At 43.1% G+C, this 24119-nt stretch overlaps 1 protein-coding gene across 2 annotated transcripts; it reads right to left on the bottom strand.

Annotated features, from left to right (window-relative positions):
• Nucleotides 1-525: 525 nt before the first annotated feature.
• LOC135552954 (protein Smaug homolog 2-like) lies at nt 526-24102 on the bottom strand. Of its 2 annotated transcripts, none has more exons than XM_064984914.1 (13): nt 23534-24102; nt 17294-17762; nt 16642-17118; nt 16140-16370; nt 14552-14682; nt 14164-14250; nt 13583-13862; nt 8630-8715; nt 8031-8146; nt 7493-7694; nt 6915-7041; nt 4254-4337; nt 526-4035 (listed from the first exon to the last, which is right to left on the bottom strand). In XM_064984914.1, exons 2-13 carry the CDS (start codon nt 17487-17489, stop codon nt 4007-4009), a joined length of 2046 nt encoding a protein of 681 aa, XP_064840986.1. In that variant the 5' UTR covers nt 17490-17762; nt 23534-24102; the 3' UTR covers nt 526-4006. The 2 variants fall into 2 exon arrangements, with proteins under 2 accessions (XP_064840986.1, XP_064840987.1); XM_064984915.1 differs by having other exon boundaries at nt 14573-14682.
• Between the last annotated feature and the right edge of the window lie 17 nt (nt 24103-24119).

Genomic DNA, 24119 nt, shown 5'->3' with positions numbered 1-24119 from the left:
TTTTTATGGCGGTTTTGGAGCAGTGGCTTCTTCCTTGCTGAGCGGCCTCTCAGGTTATGTCAATATAGGACTCGTTTTACTGTGGATATAGATACTTTTGTACCTGCTTCCTCCAGCATCTTCACAAGGTCCTTTGCTGTTGTTCTGTGATTTATTTGCACTTTTCGCACCGAAGTACATTCATCTCTAGGACAGAATGCGTCTCCTTCCTGAGCGGTATGACGGCTGCGTGGTCCCATGGTGTTTATACTTGCGAACTATTGTTTGTACAGATGAATATGGTATCTTCAGGCGTTTGGAAATTGCTCCCAATGATGAACCAGACTTGTGGTCTCCTTTTTTTTCTGAGGTCTTGGCTGATTCCATTGATATAGTTTAAGAAATTTGTGGAGTGGTTGAAAATTGAATTTGAATGACTCTGACCTAAGTGTATGTAAACTTCCGACTTCAACTGTGTAATAAATAAATATATACACACACAATACTGTGAATAAAAGAAAACACTGATGATACCACAAACATGAGTCACGTAGCAAAAAAATGTAACCCCTTTATTTGGACTGTCTGATCAATGCTGTATTTCAGATTGTTTGAATAATGTGTGACAGTAAAAAAGTAGAGTGTGTAAGCATGGGATGCAAAATGTTCATTCATAAAACATTAGAAAAATGTTTGGGGTGTCCGAATTAAATATAAATTGTACAAGACAGAGATGCAAAAAAAAGCCTACAACGTACTGCTTATTTATTATGCCAGGCAGGGACATTGACCACATCTGACAGACCACTGGAGAGAAGGAGTCTCATATGTATGACAGGCTGGCTATGTACCTCATAATTCTGCTTGGCATGTGAAAATAAAGCCAGACTCATGAAGTGCACTTTCTAACCCATTTCACTGGAATGTAAACATGGGGGTAAACATATTCCTTGGCCAGTTGTTAGTGTTAGGCTAGACTCAAACTCACATATTATGGCTCAGATTGGCCATTTCATCCCTCTCTGCATCCTAAACCCTGGCATGAACAGACTCAATTTAGCCTGGCCTAAAGAACTCAGCCTTTTCTACAAGTGGACTGGCTACCTCCTAAATGGAGGACTTACTTCAGGTGCCATTGTATGTATTGAGAGAAAATACAACCTGAGCCATATTACATGTCATGCTAGTATGAATGTATTATCAGTTTAATAGCTTAGATTGAGATCATTGGTTGCCTATCTGAATCTGAAGTTTGTGAACATTTTTTAAACCATTCGACTCTAAGTGAGCATGAATCTATTCATAAAGTCAGATCTATCCAAGAGCCAGCTCAGAGGAAAACCATAACGACTAGGACACTACTCTGGCTCAATAGCCAATCAGAGAGAGAGGAAGCTGTCACTGTGCAATTCAAGTGATATCAACGGTCTATCAGCCTGCTGCATCTGACAGTTCAAACACACAAGGCCAGGCAATATCAGTCCTCTCGTCACTCAAAAACTTCAGGAGCACAGAGCAGAGGGTACAACATACCCTCATACAGGTCTCACTCACTAGTATCTAGTCTAGTGAGAATGATGATTACAGCAAGTAGATAAGCAGCTGAGGGGGTAAAAGGCATCTGTCATTCTCTACCCAGCTAGCTCACGTGTTAGAAGGCTTAGCTACGCGCTTTAGGCCTTACATATTGAGGAGACAGTATATTAATGAGCTCTGAAGTGCCAACAGTCATTTTCAGACCCATCATTACACATCACAGAACATGAATTGGGCACTCCCAGAGGGAGGTAAACAGTGCTATTAGGAGGTATCAACATTGAACTCCAGTCCCATCATCTCTGCTCTCTGGAGGATTTGTAGACATTGAGCACTACTGTGACTGTGCAACACTGCCCTCAATATCTAGAACAATCGTTCAATTAGTGTGGGGGAAAACATGCAATTATAGGAAAAAAGGACAAGTTATAAATATTAAGGGAGGGTAGTAAAAAAAAAAAGAAGTGGAAAAGTCAAGCTTGTAAATAACCATGTTTACTAAACAAAATAGACCAGCCATGGCTCTGCAGAAATAAAATGCGAATGGATATCCCTGCCTCGTGATGCAACCAAAAGGTGATCCAAACGTTAAGACCATATACATACATGCACCTCCGCTCTGCCACATTCAAAGACAGAGGTTGTATAGGAGTTTCTGATTCAACACTGATACCACAAAATAAATGTTAGGGTTTTACAATTGGAACACAAAGAGATCCAAACAGGACATATTTCAAGCACCGTAAAAAGTTAGCCAGAATAGATTCCCCACCCCGCTTTCTTACAGTTGCACCGGGGTCGGACAGGATTCCTGTTTAGATTAAGACACTGCGGAGCCGGTGTGAGATGTTGCTTGGAAAACGTACCTCAATCCAGGGATGAGAAATGCGTTGTACACCGAATTGTCCCATTATCCCAACTGTTACACCGAGAATATTGAATGACTGCTAGTTTCATCCTCGTGGTAGGTAGCAGAAGCCACAGCAGCCAGTTTGGAATGGCAGTGTCAGCCAATCAGCTCCATTGTTGTTCAACGCGACATGCCAGTCCATAATGGCTGTTGTGGCTACAGAGCGTGAAAACGGCAGTTTACTTAAAAACTAGCAGTCGTTCAATATTCTAGATGTAACATGAGATAATGGGCCAATTCGGAGTACAAACGCATTTCTCATCCCTGGATTGAGGTACGTTTTCCGAGCCATAGATGTCTTAATCTGTCACCTTAAACTATAAGTAAGCGTAGGGTCGAATCTATTCTGGCTACTTAAAAATTATGATTCATCAAATCTCTACACTGGCCATGTTGAGGAGAGGGCAGGGTGAGGTGGTGGGTACTGGTTCATTCTAAGAGGCAGAGACAGGCTTCCTTTGCATTTTTCAGAGCCAATCATAAAATGGGACCTCTGGGTAGAAACAGAATTCATTAAGGTTCCTCACACAGCATAACATAGTGAGATAACTACTTGAAAACAGATGCACCAACAGCTCCCCTCTTGGAATTGTTTTTTTTCCATTTTCTTTACCAATGCAATTTCTCACTCAGGCCCAACATAGAACAAACCTCATCAGCCCTTATTCAACCCTGTGGGGTTTGCCTCGGCGCTTAACTTGCAAATGAGATACATCATCATTTTTGTAGTAGGGAACAAAATATCAATGCAGACAAGTTCCAGCCGACACGTTACCTTCAAACCGCCATTCTTTAAACAATTACCATGTATACTGTCGCATTGGCCACTCCAAAAATCATTCTAACATAGGGATTCACACAGCGCCCTTCTCTTTGGCCTAGTAGAGGTGTCAGAGCCAGTAATACCCATGTTGGGGTTAAACCCATGCTGGGTACGTGAGGGGAATGAGCCAGGGTGTTGGGTGTCTCTACGTATAGGGCCTAACTAGCTCTGGCTGTAGCTGGGTAGGGTGGTTGTGTAGACAGCTGTAGTTGTGTTTTAGGGTCAGAACAGCGCTACAGGCTGGTCGTGTGTAAATAATCGCGGTTCTAGTTCCCAATTCCACAGAGTGTGTGGGAGGCCAAGTGCCTTACTCCTGGTCGGGAGACCCTGGCGGTACAGTTACAGTATCTGGGGGTGAGAGGCGTGGCTCTGCGTGTTTCTGGGAGGAAAAGGGGAGAAACCTGTAAGATAGAACACCCTTAAGACAGCACCAATCCTCCATTTTCCTCTCAAAGCTCAACAATCTGAGCCTCATTCTGCTCGTTTTAATGTCACAGTCCTGCAGAAGACATTGAGCATGTTGCACAAGTAACCTCTTCTCCCTCCTGTAATATAATAGTCATCTGTATTCCATTTATAATAAACTTACTTAAGTATAATAAAGTAGAAAAATATCAGAGAACATATACTGTCGTTTTGTAGTGACCATTTTGCTTTGTTTTTTTAAGCATATATTTTTGTGCTGGGCAAGAGAAACTGAACAGGCCTCAGTTGAAGTGAAGAGTCGGTTTGGTTTCTTCTTTTCACTGCTTTTATTTTCAAATTGTTGATGTTCGGTCAATTCCATCTACAGGAAGGAGGATTGGGAAGAAATTTATAATAGATACAAAATGTATTATTTTTTCATTTTGATATCATATCGTAACTTTATTTCACTCTCTGCCAAATACAAACTATTCAACAACATCAGAAAATTCCAGTTAACCTAAATATGGTTTTAAATATCAGTGTCATAACACTTCCAAAAGTTGGATGTGGGAGTGTAAGACGTGTGTTTTGACTCACCTCCTAAGGCATGCTCTGTCATACTGAGGCACAGTGACTCCAGCGTGGGGTTGATCTCCAGGTCTGCACCTGGAACTTGGCATTCTGGGAGACGAGACACAGGTCACTCAGTTACCCCGCTTGTGTGTGTACTATATCTGGACCATAAATCACTTCTTTTTAAAAAACTGACAGATGCATTAGATATGGAGCCGTGTGAATGCGGTTTGTAGGGCGATGTGTGGGATGTGTAAGCTGCCGTAAAATTGGGTTTAGAAGGCTATGTGGGTAAAGACCATGTATGATTGGGTTTGGAAGGAGATATCGCTGGGATATAAAAGGAAATGTGAATGAAGTTTGTAGTGACACATGCATGTGTATGTGTAAAAGGACAGTGGGAATAGAGATTGAAGCTAGGTGTGACTAGTATGTGTAAAAGGACAGTGGGAATAGAGATTGAAGCAGGGTGTGTCTAGTATGTGTAAAAGGACAGTGGGAATAGAGATTGAAGCTAGGTGTGTCTAGTATGTGTAAAAGGACAGTGGGAATAGAGATTGAAGCTAGGTGTGTCTAGTATGTGTAAAAGGACAGTGGGAATAGAGATTGAAGCTAGGTGTGTCTAGTATGTGTAAAAGGACAGTGGGAATAGAGATTGAAGCTAGGTGTGTCTAGTATGTGTAAAAGGACAGTGTACCTGTATGTGTAAAAGGACAGTGGGAATAGAGATTGAAGCTAGGTGTGTATAGTATGTGTAAAAGGACAGTGGGAATAGAGATTGAAGCTCGGTGTGTCTAGTATGTGTAAAAGGACAGTGGGAATAGAGATTGAAGCTAGGTGTGTCTAGTATGTGTAAAAGGACAGTGGGAATAGAGATTGAAGCTAGGTGTGTCTAGTATGTGTAAAAGGACAGTGGGAATAGAGATTGAAGCTAGGTGTGTCTAGTATGTGTAAAAGGACAGTGGGAATAGAGATTGAAGCTAGGTGTGTCTAGTATGTGTAAAAGGACAGTGGGAATAGAGATTGAAGCAGGGTGTGTCTAGTATGTGTAAAAGGACAGTGGGAATAGAGATTGAAGCTAGGTGTGTCTAGTATGTGTAAAAGGACAGTGGGAATAGAGATTGAAGCTAGGTGTGTCTAGTATGTGTAAAAGGACAGTGGGAATAGAGATTGAAGCTAGGTGTGTATAGTATGTGTAAAAGGACAGTGGGAATAGAGATTGAAGCTCGGTGTGTCTAGTATGTGTAAAAGGACAGTGGGAATAGAGATTGAAGCTAGGTGTGTCTAGTATGTGTAAAAGGACAGTGGGAATAGAGATTGAAGCTAGGTGTGTCTAGTATCTGTAAAAGGACAGTGGGAATAGAGATTGAAGCTAGGTGTGTCTAGTATGTGTAAAAGGACAGTGGGAATAGAGATTGAAGCTCGGTGTGTCTAATATGTGTAAAAGGACAGTGGGAATAGAGATTGAAGCTCGGTGTGTCTAGTATGTGTAAAAGGACAGTGGGAATAGAGATTGAAGCTAGGTGTGTCTAGTATGTGTAAAAGGACAGTGGGAATAGAGATTGAAGCTAGGTGTGTCTAGTATGTGTAAAAGGACAGTGGGAATAGAGATTGAAGCTAGGTGTGTCTAGTATGTGTAAAAGGACAGTGGGAATAGAGATTGAAGCTAGGTGTGTCTAGTATGTGTAAAAGGACAGTGGGAATAGAGATTGAAGCTAGGTGTGTCTAGTATGTGTAAAAGGACAGTGGGAATAGAGATTGAAGCTAGGTGTGACTAGTATGTGTAAATGGACAGTGGGAATAGAGATTGGAGCTAGGTGTGGATGGTATGTGTAAAAGGACAGTGGGAATAGAGATTGAAGCAAGGTGTGGATGGTATGTGTAAAAGGACAGTGGGAATAGAGATTGAAGCAAGGTGTGGATGGTATGTGTAAAAGGACAGTGGAAATAGAGATTGAAGCTAGGTGTGACTAGTATGTGTAAATGGACAGTGGGAATAGAGATTGGAGCTAGGTGTGCCTGTATGTGTAAAAGGACAGTGGGAATAGAGATTGAAGCAAGGTGTGACTAGTATGTGTAAAAGGACAGTGGGAATAGAGATTGAAGCAAGGTGTGGATGGTATGTGTAAAAGGACAGTGGGAATAGAGATTGAAGCAAGGTGTGACTAGTATGTGTAAAAGGACAGTGGGAATAGAGAGTGAAGCAAGGTGTGGATGGTATGTGTAAAAGGACAGTGGGAATAGAGATTGAAGCAAGGTGTGACTAGTATGTGTAAAAGGACAGTGGGAATAGAGATTGAAGCAAGGTGTGGATGGTATGTGTAAAAGGACAGTGGGAATAGAGAGTGAAGCAAGGTGTGGATGGTATGTGTAAAAGGACAGTGGGAATAGAGATTGAAGCAAGGTGTGGATGGTATGTGTAAAAGGACAGTGGGAATAGAGAGTGAAGCAAGGTGTGGATGGTATGTGTAAAAGGACAGTGGGAATAGAGATTGAAGCAAGGTGTGGATGGTATGTGTAAAAGGACAGTGGGAATAGAGATTGAAGCAAGGTGTGACTAGTATGTGTAAAAGGACAGTGGGAATAGAGATTGGAGCTAGGTGTGGATGGTATGTGTAAAAACAGTGTATATGATGTTTAGAAGAGGTTGTGGTAATGTTTGAGAAGGGGGTGCTAGGATCCTACCGTGATGCTGGAACAGGAGCATGGTTTGCGGGGAGGTGTGGACAGGGAGTGAGTGGGTCCGTTGCACAGAGCTGCGACTCTGGCTTGGCATGCTGTTGCTGCCCCCAGGGTTGGCAAACCACAGGTTCTACAGAGACAATAGAACATCTCTCATCACAAACATGCCACTCATCCTATATGTTCTACGCCGTGTTAGTCTTCCCAGCACGATGACTACAAAGAGACTCTTCCAGCTATGATAATGAACCAATGCATATCAAAATGCAGTGCCTAACCCAAGTGTTTCCCTGGGTATTGCATTGACTAAACTGTCAGCACTTTCTGTGGTTGCACTTGTTAATCTGTCAAAACAAATGTTGTCTAAGGAAAGTTCATCACCCTGTGGGTATAATAACGTGATAGATCAATAGAATAATGTTAAATCTAATGTTGGCTAACTAGCTGTAACCCTCAATGAAAAAGACTTCTTAGAAAATAATATATCTTGTGAATGAATCTGACTTTCCTATAAATTAACTTCAGTGGGTGTATCCCATGCCAACAGGCTATATGACATATGATCCCATCCTATGACTGACCTGTCTGCCCTGGCCTGGCAGTGTGGGGCTGGTGAGGGTGTGGCGTGGAGAGGCAACCCCAATGCCACCTGGACTCAGGAGCCCCATGCGCCCGGCAGGGAGGCCACGAGGGGGCATCTGGAATGCCCTCTGCCCCCTACGTGCCAGACCCCCAGCACTCACAGAGCCTGCTGTGGGGAGGGAGTTGGAACCATATGCCCAGCTAGAGGAGGCAGAGAGAGAAGGCGTAAGACAGAGCCCTGGGGGACATCCAGCTAGAGGAGGCAGAGAGAAAAGGCGCAAGACAAGAGCCCTGGGGGACATCCAGCTAGAGGAGGCAGAGAGAAAAGGCGTAAGACAGAGCCCTGGGGGACATCCAGCTGGAGGAGGCAGAGAGAAAAGGTGTAAGACAGAGCCCTGGGGGACATCCAGCTAGAGGAGGCAGAGAGAGAGAACCTGAACAAACTGCATACTAATGTAGCAGAGAGAGCATGGCACAAAAACTCAGCTGCTATGACAGTGATAGATTAAAAGGAGAAGAGAAGTTCAGTGGTCTTACCCTTTCTGTCGGTACACAGGCATGTCCAGCATGGCTTTCCTTGGGAACAAGCGGAGCAGCTTGAGAACCTGCTGCTTCCAGGAGACCAGCCTCTTCCTCTGAGTCTCTGTGAAAGCCTGAGAGACGGAGACAAGAGAAAACGGTAAGAGACAGAGAGATAGTGATAGAGAGAGGGTGAGAGATGGTGAGAGAGAGAGAGAGAGGTAAAAGAGGGAGAGGTAAGAGACAGACAGAGATAGTGATAGAGAGAGGGTGAGAGATGGTGAGCAAGAGAGAGAGAGGTAAAAGAGGGAGAGGTAAGAGACAGACAGAGATAGTGATAGAGAGAGGGTGAGAGATGGTAAGCGAGAGAGAGAGAGAGGTAAAAGAGGGAGAGGTAAGAGAGAGTGAGCGGTAGAGAGCACATAGCAGCAAAAAAAACAAAAAACCCATTCCATTCTTAGTGCAGTGAAAGTTATCTTTACAACATACCGTTGAGAGTAGCATTACGTGTTGTTACACGTTGTTTGCAGCCTTGTCACATTTTAAACTACCAGCTGGCTGAATGTGGCAAAGTTTAAATGTATTTATTTTATAGATGTGGTTTTGCGCAGTCTCACCTCATGTGTCAGACATTTCTCAATGAGCTGCAGGTAACAGCTGATATTCTCCTCGTCCGGCCTGGACACCAGTAGCTGAGTGCACACTGCAACACATGGACAGGAGGTTCACACAATGCAACACAACCAAACCCTCCAAAACTAATTCCAAACAAAAACACACCAGCACACATCTCACATCCACAACAACATTTGTCCAAATGCACGATATAAAGTGCATTCGGAAAGTATTCAGACTCCTTGACTTTTTCCACATTTTGTTACGTTACAGCCTTATTCTAAAATGGATTACATGTTTTTTCCCCCTCAATCTAAACAAAATACCCCATAATGTCAAAGCAAAAACAGGTTTAGAAATCTTAAATTATGAAGACACACACCCTCCCACAAAAAATATTACCTTTACATACAGTTGAAGTAGCAAGTTTACATAAACTTAGGTTGGAGTAAATAAAACTTGTTTTTCCAACCACTCCACAAATTTATAGTTAACGAACTATAGTTTTGGCAAGTCTATTAGGACATCTACTTTGTGCATGACACAAGTCCTTTTTCAAACAATTGTTTACAGACAGATTATTTCACTATCACAATTCCAGTGTGTCAGACAGAAGTTTACATACACGAAGTTGACTCTACCTTTAAACAGCTTGGAAAATTTGAGAAAAGGATGTCATGGCTTTAGAAGCTTCTGATAGGCTAATCGACATCATTTGAGACAATTGGAGGTGAACCTGTGGATGCATTTCAAGGCCTACCATCAAACTCAGTGCCTCTTTGCTTGACATCATGGGAAAATCAAAAGAAATCAGCCAAGACCCCAGAAAAAACAGACCTTCACAAGTCTTGTTCATCCTTGGGAGCAATTTCCAAATGTCTGAAGGTACCACAATCATTTGTACAAACAATAGTATGCAAGTATAAACACCATGGGACCACGCAGCCGTCATATCGCTTAGGAAGGAGACGCGTTCTGTCTCCTAGAGATGAATGTACGTTGGTGGAAAAATGCACATCAATCCCAGAACAACAGCAAAGGACCGTGTGAAGATGCTGGAGGGAACCGGTACAAAAGTATCTATATCCACAGTAAACCGAGTCTTATATCGACATAACCTGAAAGGCCGCTCAGCAAGGAAGAAGCCACTGCTCCAAAACCACCATAAAAAAGCCAGACTACGGTTTGAAACTGCACATGGAGATGAAGATTGAACTTTTTGGAGAAATGTCCTCTGGTCTGATGAAACAAAAATGGAACTGTTTGGCAATAATGACCATCGTTATGTTTGGAGGAAAAAGAGGGAGACTTGCAAGCCGAGGAACACCCTCCCAACCGTGAAGCACAGGGGTGACAGCATCATGTTGTGGGGGTGCTTTGCTCCAGGAGGGACTGGTACACATCACAAAATAGATGGCATCATGAGGAAAGAAAATTATGTGGATTTGTTGAAGAAACACCTCAAGACATGACTCGGGAAGTTAAAGCTTGGTCGCAAATAGGTCTTCCAAATGGACAATGATCCCAAGCATACTTCCAAAGTTATGGCAAAATGGCTTAAGGACAACAAAGTCAAGGTATTGGGGTGGCCATCACAAAGCCCTGACCTCAATCCTATAGAAGATTTGTGGGCAGAACTGAAAAAGCATGTGCGAGCAAGGAGGCCTACAAACATGACTCAGTTTCAACAGCTTTGTCAGGAGGAATGGGCCAAAATTCACCCAACTTATTGTGGGAAGCTTGTGGAAGGCTACCCAAAACATTTGATCAAAGTTAAACAATTTAAAGGCAATGCTACCAAATACTAATGTAGTGTATGTAAACTTCTGACCGACTGGGAATGTGATGAAAGAAATAAAAGCTTAAATAAATCACTCTACTATTATTCTGACATTTCACATTCTTAAAATAAAGTGGTGTTCCTAGCTGACCTAAGACCAGGAATTTTTACTAGGATTAAATGTCAGGAATTCTGAAGAACTGAGTTTAAATGTATTTGGCCAAGGTGTGTGTAAACTTCCGACTTCAACTGTAAGTAGTCAGACCCTTTCCTCAGTACTTTGTTGAAGCACCTTTGGCAGCGATTACAACCTCGAGCCTTCTTGGGTATGACTCTACAAGCTTGGCACACCTGTATTTGGTGAGTTTCTTCCATTCTTCTCTGCAGATGCTCTCAAGCTCTGTCAGGTTGGATGGGAAGCGTCGCTGAAAAGCTATTTTCTCCAGAGATGTTCGAGTCCGGGCTCTGGCTGGGCAACTCAAGGACATTCAGAGACTTGTCCCGAAGCCACTCCTGCGTTGTCTTGGCTGTGTGCTTAGGGTCGTTGTCCTGTTGGAAGGTGAACCTTCGCCCCAGTATGAGGTCTTGAGCAGGTTTTCATCAAGGATCTCTGTACTTTGCGCCGTTCATTTTCCCCCTCAATCCTCACTAGACTCCCAGTCGCTGCCGCTGAAAAACATTGCCACAGCATGATGCTGCAACCACCATGCTTCACCATTGGGATTGTGCCTGGTTTCCTCCAGATGTGACACGTGGCATTCAGGACAAAGAGTTCAATCTTGGTTTCATCAGACCAGAGAATCTTGTTTGTCATGGTCAGAGTCTTTTAGGTGCCTTTTGGCAAACTCACTCTACCATAAAGGCCTGATTGGTGGAGTGGTGCAGAGATGGTTGTCCTTTTGGAAAGTTCTCCCATCTCCACAGAGGAGCTCTGTCAGACTGACAATCAGGTTCTTGGTCACCTCCCTGACCAAGGCCCTTCTCTCCCAATTGCTCAGTTTGGCCAGGCTGCCAGCTCAAGGAAGAATCTTGGTTGTTCTATACTTCTTCCATTTAAGAAGGATGGAAGCCAATGTGTTCTTGGGGACCGTTAATGCTGCAGACATTTTTTGGAACCCTTCTCCAGATCTGTCCCTCAAAACAATCCTGTTTCAGAGCTCTACAGACAATTCCTCCGACTTCATGGCTTAGTTTTTGCTCTGACATGCACTATCAACTGTGGGACCTTATATAGACAGGCGTGTGCCTTTCCAAATCATGTTAAATCAATTCAATTTACCATAGGTCGACTCCAATCAAGCTGTAGAAACATCTCAAGGAAGATCAATGGCAACAGGATGCACCTGAGCTCAACTTAGAGCCTCATAACAAAGGGTCTGAATACTTATATAAATAAGGTGTATGTTTCTTTATTTTTAATATAGTTGCTAAAACGTATAAAACCTCTTTTCGCTTTGGGCTATTGTGTGTAGATTGATGAGCAACATTTTTATTTAATCAATGTTAGAATAAGGATGTAACGTAACAAAAAGTGGAACAGTCAAGGGGTCTGAATACTTTCTGAATGCACTGTACAGTCGTGGGAAAAGATTTGAGAATGACACAAATATTAATTTTCACAAAGTCTGCTGCCTCAGTTTGTATGATGGCAATTTGCATATACTCCAGAATGTTATGATGAGTGATCAGATTAATTGCAATTCATTGCAAAGTCCCTTTTTGCCATGCAAATTAACTGAATCCCCCAAAAACATTTCCACTGCATTTCAGCCTGCCACAAAAGGACCAGCTGACATCATGTCAGTGATTCTCTCGTTAACACAGGTGTGAGTGTTGACGAGGACAAGGCTGGAGATCACTCTGTCATGCTGATTGAGTTCGAATAACAGAATGGAAGCTTCAAAAGGAGGGTGGTGCTTGGAATCATTGTTCTTCCTCTGTCAACCATGGTTACCTGCAAGGAAACACATGCTGTCATCATTGCTTTGAACAAAAAGGGCTTCACAGGCAAGGATATTGCTGCCAGTAAGATTGCACCTAAATCAACCATTTATCAGATCATCAAGAACTTCAAGGAGAGCGGTTCAATTGTTGTGAAGGCTTCAGGGCACCCAAGAAAGTCCAGCAAGCGCCAGGACCGTCTCCTAAAGTTCATTCAGCTGCAGGATCGGGCACCACCAGTACAGAGCTTGCTCAGGAATGGCAGCAGGCAGGTGTGAGTGCATCTGCAGGCACAGTGAGGCGAAGACTTTTGGAAGATGGCCTGGTGTCAAGAATGGCAGCAAAGAATCCACATCTCTCCAGGAAAAACATCAGGGACAGACTGATATTCTGCAAAAGGTACAGGGATTGGACTGCTGAGGACTGGGGTAAAGTCATGTTCTCTGATTAATCCCCTTTCCGATTGTTTGGGGCAGCCGGAACAATGCTTGTCCGGAAAAGACAAGGTGAGCACTACCATCCGTCCTGTGGCATGCCAACAGTAAAGCATCCTGAGATCATTCATGTGTGAGGTTGCTTCTCAGCCAAGGCAGTGGGCTCACTCACAATTTTGCCTAAGAACACAGCAATGAATAAAGAATGGTACCAACACATCCTCCGAGAGCAACTTCTCCCAACCATCCAGGAAGTTTGGTGACGAACAATGCCTTTTCCAGCATGATTGAGCACCTTGCCATAAGGCAAATGTGATAACTAAGTGGCTCGGGGAACAAAACATCGATATTATGGGTCCACGCCAGGAAACTCCCCAGACCTTAATCCCATTGAGAACTTGTGGTCAATCCTCAAAAGGTCGGTGGAAAAACAAAAACCCACAAATTCTAACAAACTCCAAGCATCAATTATGCAAGAATGGGCTGCCATCAGTCAGGATGTGGCCCAGAAGATAATTGACAGCATGCCAGGGCGGATTGCAGAGGTCTTGAAAAAGAAGGTTCAACACTGCAAATATTGACTCTTTGCATCATCTTCATGTAATTGTCAATAAAAGCCTTTGACACTTATGAAATGCTTGTAATTATACTTCACTATTCCATAGTAAAATTTGACAAAGGACACTGACAAAAGACACTGAAGCAGCAAACTTTGTGGAAATGAATATGCGTCATTCTCAAAACTTTTGGCCACGACTGTACATGTACTCAGCACTATAAAAGCCTTTTTCCTCTCTTACCTTTACCCATGACACGCGTGAACTGCCCAGCAATGTCGCCGTCTGAGATGGGTGTGGCTGAGGACTCTCCGTCGCAGGGAGGGGGGTTGTGGGGCTGGAAGCCCTCCTGTGCCAGGTCCTTGTCCTCCCCAGGGTTGGTGTGGTCTGAGGGGGATCCAGTCCCCTCCATATCTCTGTGGGAAACACTGGGAGGGCTGTAGCTGTAGACCTTGATAGGGGTGGTGATAATCTGCTGTAGTTCCTGTAGGGCGTTACGCAGGTTGCCCCCCTCCAATATATCCTGTTGGATCAATCATAGCATTATCTTATTAGCAAAGCGGTCTTGAAGTGTGACAGGACATTTTCACGGAACTTGCTGGTTAACTTTTAATTGAAAGAAAATGTGAGTCGTATCATATCTAAAATATTGGTGATAATTATAGTGGATATGTTCATTCACATTTAATTGGATTTCTCCATATAAGCCACAAGGATCCAAATGGAAACTAACAATTAAGTTGTTCAGAACAGCATGCTTATCATGAGATAAAAGTGAATCTGAAATGCTTTTAAAATAATAGCGATGACAGTATGTGATTTACCTTCTCTAAAGACTTGAGAACGCTTGGCCTCTCCCGTAGCTTCTGGACACTCAGGGCTATCTTGTGCCGCGCACCTTTGGTCACATTCTGGAAGACGACGAAGAGTCAACAAATGGAGGAATCATTGCTCACAGAAACATGGACATCCAGATATCCAGTTACTAAATAACACTTCTGATCACCATCTGTTTCATTAAAGCTATGGAGCAGAGCCAAGACATTTATATGTGCTGGGGAGGCTGTGTATAACTGTATAACTCTATGCAGCGATGATTCATTTCATGGCTCATTGAGGTATCACTATGCTGGACAAAAAGTTGGCCGTATCTATTCAACACTGATGAGGAGGGCAGGGGAAAGAGAGGACTAACGAGAGAAGCTGACCAACCTGTGACAAACGATGACAAACCTGTGACTCCAGGTGGTGCTCTGTCAGAATCATCATCTCCTCATAAGTCATCTGGGAGAAAAGTGCTGCGTACTTATGAAGACGGAGGCTCTTCAGCCACATGGGCACATCTGAAACAGAAAGTAGAAAAACAACATGCTCAGAAGTTATTCTTCTCCTGCCGAGTCCTTGTAACTCTAGTCCATGAACAATGAGAAGGATAGAACTCTAACGAATATTATACAACAGGTGGGTCTAATCCTGAATGCTAATTGGTTAAAACAGCATTCCAGGCAGTGTCTATTCCACAAGTCGCCACCGGCTAAAATCTATGACATCAAAATGCCTATTTACTCTGTTCCACCTGACTAATCCACTGTGTCATCAGCCCAGCCAGGCAACTTAGAAACTTGATCTCCACTATAAAAAGTATCAAGACCTTATCTCACATTTCTTTAAGACTAACATGTAGTTTTCCACAGCGGAGATTTGTATAAACCTTGCTGTCTGTCTCTCCAACATTTACGATATTGTTTCAATATTCAAATTGAATCTCCTGTTGTCCCATAGTAATGAACGAGTTGGGAGTCGACGAGACAGACAGGCAGGCAGGCAGAGTTTCTCAGCTAGTCGAAATTATGAATTGGCTGGCATCATTTTTATGGATATATACAAAAGAATGTCAATTGAAAAAAAGGTAATACAAAATGCAGCTAATTTGCAGACTTTCCAGCTTCAGTTTGAAGTGATTGTGTTACTGTAGCTGTGTTGTTGGCTAGCTCCTCTGAACAACAGTGTCCTGACGAGTGAGCACATTTTCTATACCAGGCGAAATTGTGCCTCATTAGCTCATTGTTATGGATGTATCCAAATAAATGTCACTATTAAATAGCTTAAACAAATGCAAATATTTTGCTGTTATTCTGGCTTACTATGTTAGCCGTAGTTGGCTAGCGAGCAAGCAAGGGATAAGTACGTTGCCAGCCAGTATGGCAATGGAACATTTAGAACGAACGACTGGGTCGCGTCCATAGATACAGAACAAAAAGACTGAATGACTGGGTCGCGTCTTCAGCAACCATAGATGTGTGTCGGGACTACATATTGTGGAAGGATGAAATAGTATGAATAAATTAATCAAAATGTTTTTCATGAAAATATGTCAATCATTATTTGAATATGTTGGTAACACGTTGTATAAAAGTGATAATACATGAGAAGCCGGTGTTTGGAGACTAACAACACCTGTGCCAATATATCCAAACACCGGCTTCTCAGGTATTATCACTTAAATAGATACTGCTCTGGAATGCTTGACGTATCCGTGCAGTGCATGTCAAAACAGTTGGAGAACGCTGTCCTACTTCATTTTCATGGACATCTGGAGCACACGCAAAAAAAAAAAACTAAAACACGAGGGGAGACCAAAAAAATAACATCCCACTGACTGGGCAATTCAACCATCGCCAAGTGCAGTAGCCATTGGCATGTCATGGCTTTTGCCAGAGTGAAATACCAACAACAATGTGACCGACCCTGGCCTGTTGTTGGCTTTGAACCCCTAGCGTATTATGGTTGACCTCCTGACCTTTCATGCCACTGCCATCCTCCTGGAAAGTGTTTCTGGAGCCCTGGTCCTCAGTCTGCTCGCTGCCTGAGGATGCCACACTACTCTGGGGAGACAGGGGGGCGTGGTCAAAGGCCTGCCGCCCCCCCAGGTCGTCCTGGCTCAGCCAATCTGCACCACAGACCTGGGAACTGGAGGGGATTAGGGACGAGGACCTCTTCAGAGGACTGGGCTGGCCCATCTGACCCATGCCTGGCAGGGGACACAGTAGGGTCAGGATGTTAGAGACAATCACAGTAAACCATCCCTTTAATGAAGGCTAGGCCTAAACAGAGAGATTCTTTAGATGTGACAATCATCACAAAGATCACAGACTAAATAGTTGATTAATAGCATGATTACATAACCACATGAAGAAAAAGTTGTATTGTATCTCAGTTATGTTTAGCATATTCCTATTCACCCCAACAACACGTCCTTGCTCTCCCTCAGTCTGTCTTGGTAGGAGATGTGAGCCACTGACCTGCGTTGTTGCTATTTATGGGCGAGGGCATCCCACCCTGGAAAGACATGTGTCCGTTCTGCCCTGCAGGGGAGGAGCTAGAGGAGGGGGGCTTGTCCAGCCAGCCATGGCCAGGGTCCAGGACCTCTGCTGAGCCCGGCCACTCATCTGAGCCCTGGCGGGGGTGGTAGGGGCCAGAGGGGGGCCGGGAGGGCGCTGGGTAGCCGCTGGAGAGGTGCTCCTCCAGGTGGTTGAGCCACATGGCCAACGAGGTGCGGTCGTCCAGGGTGGTGGCCGGGTGGATGAGGGCGTAGGACAGCAGCTGTCTACTCTCTTCCACAAACAGACTGCTCTCGATGGTGTGGCTCAGCACCTTCTGCAGCAGCTTCATGTACTCACACTTGGCCTCGCTGTTGCGGGGCTGCAGCAGGGGCAGGTGGGACAGCAGCAGGGACACCGCCTTTTCCATGGGTTCCAGGTGCCACTGGCTCACAATGTCTGGAGAGGTGAAGGACAGAGGGGCAATTGTTTACAATTAAAATACATTTTTACAGGTTGTAGGTCTATTTGTTACATGGTTTTTACACCATAAGATAGGGTATACCGGTAATACAATATGACTAATTCAATAGGGTTTCAAATGTGTTCTTCAGAAATCTGCAGTTATTAGCACCTGCATTGTTGGCCTCAGCCTCCAGGATGTGGATCTCAGTGCAGTCTGCCAGCCAGTGCTCCAGGCAGATGTGCAGGAAGCGGGCCTGGGTACGAGATGCTCTCTTCAGCAGGGACAACAGCGCCACCGTCTGCTCACACTCGTTCCAGCCCTTGAACCAGTCCGTCAGGATGCCCACCTGGTCTCGGAACATCATTGCCAACAGGAAGGGAGTGGGAATATATGGGTGGGGGTTAGGGGGAAGACTGCTTGCTCACACACAGGTTCACTCTGGCCCCGCTCAGTGGCTGCTTTTACACAACAGTCCTGGGATCCCCTCAAAGTAGAGCGAGGGGCCCTCACATGGTTCAGATGCAGGAGATGGGGGTGCTGAGGGGAGGGCTGGGAGAGGGTGTGTTAAATCCAGCTGGTTGCGTCTTAGACAGGAGGGTTCTCTCTCAGGTGCATCAGTATCAGCATCATCCAAATCCTAACAAATCAACGGAAAGGAAAACTCCATAAGATACACTGAACAAAAATATAAACATGTAAAATGTTGGTCCCATGTTTCATGAGCTGAAATAAAAGATCCCAGAAATGGTTCACACTCACAAAAATAGTATTTCTCTCAAATTGTGCACACATTTGTTTACATTCCTGTTAATGAGCATTTGTCCACATTCCTGTTAATGAGCATTTGTCCTTTGCCAAGATAATCCACCCACCTGACCGGTGTGGCATATCAAGAATCTGATTAAACAGCATGATCATTATACTGGTGCACCTTGTGCTGGGGACAATGAAAGGCCACTAAAAATGTGCAGTTGTCACAACACAATGCCACAGATGTCTCAAGTTAATTGACATGCAGGAATGTCTACCAGAGCTGTTGGTGCCAGAGAGTTTAATGTTTATTTCTAAACCATAAGCCGCCTCCAACGTTGTTTTAGAGAATTTGGTAGTACGTCCAACCAGCCTCACAACTGCAGACCACATGCATGGTGTCTTGTGGGCAAGCGGTTTGCGGTCAACATTGTGAACAGAGTGCCTCATGGTGGCGGTGGGGTTATGGTATAGGCTGGCATTAGCTACGGACAACAAACATAATGCTAAACAAAATATACAGTAATGAGATCCTGAGGCCCATTTTTTAAAAGGCATCTGTGACCAACAGATGCCCATCTAAATTCACAGTCATGTGAAATCCATATATTAGAGCCTCAGTAATTGTATTTCAATTGACTGATTTCCTCATATGAACTGTAACTCAGTAAAATCTTAGAAATTGCATGTTGCGTTTCTATTTTTGTTCAGTATAATTTAACTAGGAATTTGATGCTAGTACTGAACCCTGATCAAGACGATGAAATCCCAATACCAGAAATGCTGTTCATGCAATAAATTGAACTAACCAATATTAACATGGTGGCATGACTACCACAGACCACAGACTTAGTCAGGGCAGTCTACAAAACACCTTTTTTGTGGTTATTTCAATATACTGTGGCTCCAATATAATAACCATAATGTGAGACAAACGCAAACTTACAACAGGTGCCAATCACGAAATCTGACGCTAACCACGTTTCCATCCAGTTTCAGAAATGCTGACAGAATGTTTGTTCGGCATGGTGGGATATTTCTGCGTCGGTAAAATTAATGATGGGACAAATAGCGGTGGAAACTATTTATTGCGCATTTGTTAATTGAACAACCATGTCGAGGTATATTTGCAGTCACGCGATGCTATGTTGTGTGGTCTTCCCACTACTTAAAAAAGCATTCCGTTTATTAGGCTACAGATGCAATAAGTTATAATGAACTTAACAGGCTGGTGAAAGTGCACGGTGGTGAGCGTGACGCTCCTTTTCAATAAATATTTAAAGTAGCCACCCTTTGCCTTGATGACAGCTTTGCACACTCTTGGCATTGTCTCAAACAGATTAAACTGGAATGCTTTTCCAACAGGGTTCCCATATATGCTGAGCAATTGTTGGCTGCTTTTCCAAGTGCACAGTGTTTCCTCCGACACATTGGTGCGGCTGGCTTTCGGGTTGGATGCGCGCTGTGTTAAGAAGCAGTGCGGCTTGGTTGGGTTGTGTATCGGAGGACGCATGACTTTCAACCTTCGTCTCTCCCGAGCCCGTACAGGAGTTGTAGCAATGAGACAAGATAGTAGCTACTACAACAATTGTGGAGAAAAAGGGGTAAAATTCACAAAAAAATAAATTAAATAAAAAACTATGACAGACATAATGAGAATTTTTTTCTCTCCAGAAAATCACATTGTAGGATTTTGCAAATTATGGTGGAAAATAAGTATTTGGTCACCTACAAACAAGCAAGATTTCTGGCTCTCACAGATCTGTAACTTCTTCTTTAAGAGGCTCCTCTGTCCTCCACCCGTTACCTGTATTAATGGCACCTGTTTGAACTTGTTATCAGTATAAAAGACACCTGTCCACAACCTCAAACAGTCACACTCCAAACTCCACTATGGCCAAGACCAAAGAGCTGTCAAAGGACACCAGAAACAAAATTGTAGACCTGCACCAGGCTGGGAAGACTGAATCTGCAATAGGTAAGCCGCTTGGTTTGAAGAAATCAACTGTGGGAGCAATTATTAGGAAATGGAAGACATACAAGACCACTGATAATCTCCCTCGATCTGGGGCTCCAGGCAAGATCTCACCCCGTGGGGTCAAAATGATCACAAGAACAGTGAGCAAAAATCCCAGAACCACACGGGGGGACCTAGTGAATGACCTGCAGAGAGCTGGGACCAAAGTAACAAAGCCTACCATCAGTAACACACTACGCCGCCAGGGACTCAAATCCTGCAGTGCCAGACGTGTCCCCCTGCTTAAGCCAGTACATGTCCAGGCCCATCTGGAGTTTGCTAGAGAGCATTTGGATGATCCAGAAGAATATTGGGAGAATGTCATATGGTCAGATTAAACCAAAATAGAACTTTTTGGTAAAAACTCAACTCGTCGTGTTTGGAGGACAAAGAATGCTGAGTTGCATCCAAAGAACACCATACCTACTGTGAAGCATGGGGGTGGAAACATCATGCTTTGGGGCTGTTTTTCTGCAAAGGGACCAGGATGACTGATCCATGTAAAGGAAAGAATGAATGGGGCCATGTATCGTGAGATTGAGTGAAAACCTCCTTCCATCAGCAAGGGCATTGAAGATGAAACGTGGCTGGGTCTTTCAGCATGACAATGATCCCAAACACACCGCCCGGGCAATGAAGGAGTGGCTTCGTAAGAAGCATTTCAAGATCCTGGAGTGGCCTAGCCAGTCTCCAGATCTCAACCCCATAGAAAATCTTTGGAGGGAGTTGAAAGTTCGTGTTGCCCAGCAACAGCCCCAAAACATCACTGCTCTAGAGGAGATCTGCATGGAGGAATGGGCCAAAATACCAGCAACAGTGTGTGAAAACCTTGAAGACTTACAGAAAACGTTTGACCTCTGTCATTTTAAGTGGGAGAACTTGCACAATTGGTGGCTGACGAAATACTATTTTGCCCCAATGTATGTTTTTTAAAATTCAGTACATGAGAATTTTTGAGCAAAAGTGTTCATGTGCACTAAGTCATCACGCACAGCCTTTCATCCACAAGTCAATTTTGATGGAAAAAACTGGTGGGAAAAAGTGCATATTTTTTATGCATAATTTATAATAGTCACATGAAAATCTGTCACAAATTGGATGGAAGCCTAGCTACTGTTCAATTTAAAATGTATGTCAAACAAAAAAACAATGATTACAAAGTAAAACAAACCATACACAATGACTACTTTAACAATTTCAACAGAAAATTTTACTAAAACGCAATTACTTGAAGAATAGAATGACGGCACAAACAGTCATTATGTTAACAAATGTTGCATATGCACGATTCAAAAGAAACTGCGGCCCTCTCGTGACAGCGAAGATAAAAAAAGAAAGAAGTTGAAAAGTACATTTCCTGCAATTCTGTACATTTTTCCATGGGGCATAGAGAAAAAGATGCCATTTTAAAGCAAGTTTGTTGCAATCCTACACATTTTGCCATGGGGCACAAAGAAGGTTTAGCAATTTTATAACTTGTGTCATGCAATTCTACTTATTATGCCCTAGGGCGGAGAGAAAAATTTGCAGTTTTACAACTAACTCACTGCAATTCTAAACATGTTGCCATAGGGTGGAGGCAAATGTTTGCAGTTTTTAATATGATAACTAATGGGCCCTACCCCGGTCGGTATTTCGACAACGCTTACTACAAGTTTAGATAGCTTGCCACTAGACTAATTTACCAATCTAAAAACATTTTGTTGACATGGGCGGGCTAATTGAGTGACTGCTAATGCACAACCAAATTTCAAAATTGCACCTTGTGAATTATATTATTCTTCCAACAGTAAGTTGAGACCCCGACTGAGTAACTAATTTTATTTTATTAATTAAATTGGTCTGCAGGCCTACAAAGAGAGGGGGGGCATACGCATCAGTTGCCCATCCCTGACCTAGGCTACACGTGTGCTCTAGCCAACAGCTCGCAGAAGGCGCTATTAGCTAGAGTGCACGTGCCAATACCAGAGTGGGCACATGCTATATAAAGCATAACAAATTTGTGAGGAAAATAATCAGTAAAGTTGAAAATATGATGGAAACACATTTATCTTTATTTTTTATTCCTTACATGAAGAAAAAAAACTTGTAGTAAAATTATGTGCACTACCTCATCACGTACTGCTTTTAATCTGCAACAAGTCAATTTGATGGAAACATCTGGTAAAATGTGCATAGTTTTTATGCTCGTTTTAGAATATTCACATGAAACTTTTGCCAATTGGATGGAAACCTAGCTAGTGTCACCCTGTTACTGTGGAATTGCCAGAGTAAAGATGGTCTCTGTACAACACACTAATATTTAGGCCAGCTATTCATAATGCAGAATAATCAGCTTCATGGTGCAGTGAAAGTAGAGCACATTATTGCCAGCATCATCACTTCAGCATCAACACAGAGAACTTCAATGCAGTATGCATGCACATTTCTATTGACCATTCAGCCAACATCTGTGAATGTTTGATAAAGCCAACATCTAGGCCTAACTGCCCAGTCAATGCATGAGTTTGTTTGACTTGAAGCAAAAAACAAAGACTACATTATCTCCATGCAATCTACATGGCTGTTATATATTCTTAGAACAATAAATACTAAGTGATGACTTGCAATACAGCTTGTTACAGGGTAAAGTAATGGTGTCACAGGTTGCCAATAGGCCATGGCATGATCAATCAAATCTGAAACAGTCATCCAACCATCCCGGTATTGCAATGACCACCTGAGTTGTGGGTATAGAACTTGCAATGCCAAGTTGTTATGTTTCATTTACATAAATAGAACTAGCCTGGTCTCATAGGCTATACTTAACATAGTAAATTTAAATCCGGGCACTCAAACTACCATAATATGTTATGTTTGGTATGGTTACACCAGACAGATGCTCACTTATGGTAAAAACTAAAGTAGGATGGTTGTCGTGGGCGTATAACGAGAACGTCTAGCAACCCAAAGGTTACGAGTTGGAATCTCTTCTCTGACAACTTTTTAGCTACTTTGTAACTACTTAGCTAACCCTTCCCCTAACCTTAACCCTTTACTAACTCCTAAACTTAACCCCAACCCCTAGCTAACGTTAGCCACCTAACCAGAATTCATAAGATATTGTACGTTTTTACAAATTTGTAAAATATATACGAATTGTAATTCGTAACGTATCATACGAAATGGATGTTAGACATCCACAAATTAATACATACCATACGAAACGTGACATACCATACTAAATGGAGTGTCTCGGATTTACGTACAGAATAATACGAAGCGTTCTGATACCAGCCAGCAACCTATAGATATTTGTCCAAGTTTTAAAAAACAGAACGTAACGTTAGTAGCTAAATTCTGGCCAGGATGGTCTGAATTAGTAGTAACTAGCTAACAAATAGGAGGGGTATGTTATTCTAACTAGGCTAACGTTCGCGTAAGACAGTCCATAAACAAGGGCCTATCTACAGAGCTAACGTTACTCATCTACGTTAGCTAGTTTGTTGGTAGACGTAGCAAGTTTGCCAGTAACTATGTCAAACGTAGCTAGCTAACGTCAACTCGCAGCCTTACCTATGCAAGTTAGCTTGCTAGCTACGTTCGACCAGGTCATACATGTAGTTAGCTAAGCTAGTTGGTCAGAAAACGTAAAAACAAACCTGTGTGACAACGGTGACGTTTCCAGGGTACGGCTGTTACCAGGGTGTATTTGATGGGCTGGGGGGCAGTTAGCTAGCTAAAAAAAACTAGCACCAGGCCTTCACCGTGTAAATTGATGGGGGATTCAGGAATGGTAACGTTACTGTTTTTCAGTAACGACGTTGCTGTTGGAATGTCTCTTTATTTTTCATCTCGTAAAACGACATTTGAGTCCTCGCGTTGCAAAGGTCCCCCATGGTCCATTTAGAAAAAAACACGTCAGATTACTTACATTATATCCACATCCCATTCTCCAACCTCTAGCGGTTGGTTTGTTTACCTTCTTTGTAAATTGTCACTTGTTAGCTAAAGTAGCAGGCAGCTATTGCTTCATTTATAAACGCTGGATGAGACGAATATTTCGATCCAACAGTTGTCGTTGGTTGCTTTGAAAATAATGATTTTCTGATTATTTCAAAGATAACATTTAAAACAGTCTAGCTATGTACAACATGTTTATTTGAACACAGAGAAATAGGGAAAGTACGCTTGGCTCAATCTAGCTAGCCAACTTCGATTCAGAGTTGACGCAACGTCGGAGACCAA

The sequence above is a fragment of the Oncorhynchus masou genome, chromosome 13, assembly GCF_036934945.1.
Source record: "Oncorhynchus masou masou isolate Uvic2021 chromosome 13, UVic_Omas_1.1, whole genome shotgun sequence".
Taxonomy (NCBI): domain Eukaryota; kingdom Metazoa; phylum Chordata; class Actinopteri; order Salmoniformes; family Salmonidae; genus Oncorhynchus; species Oncorhynchus masou.
Note: the sequence above shows the minus strand (reverse complement) of the source record. Positions and strands in the feature narration are given on the sequence as shown.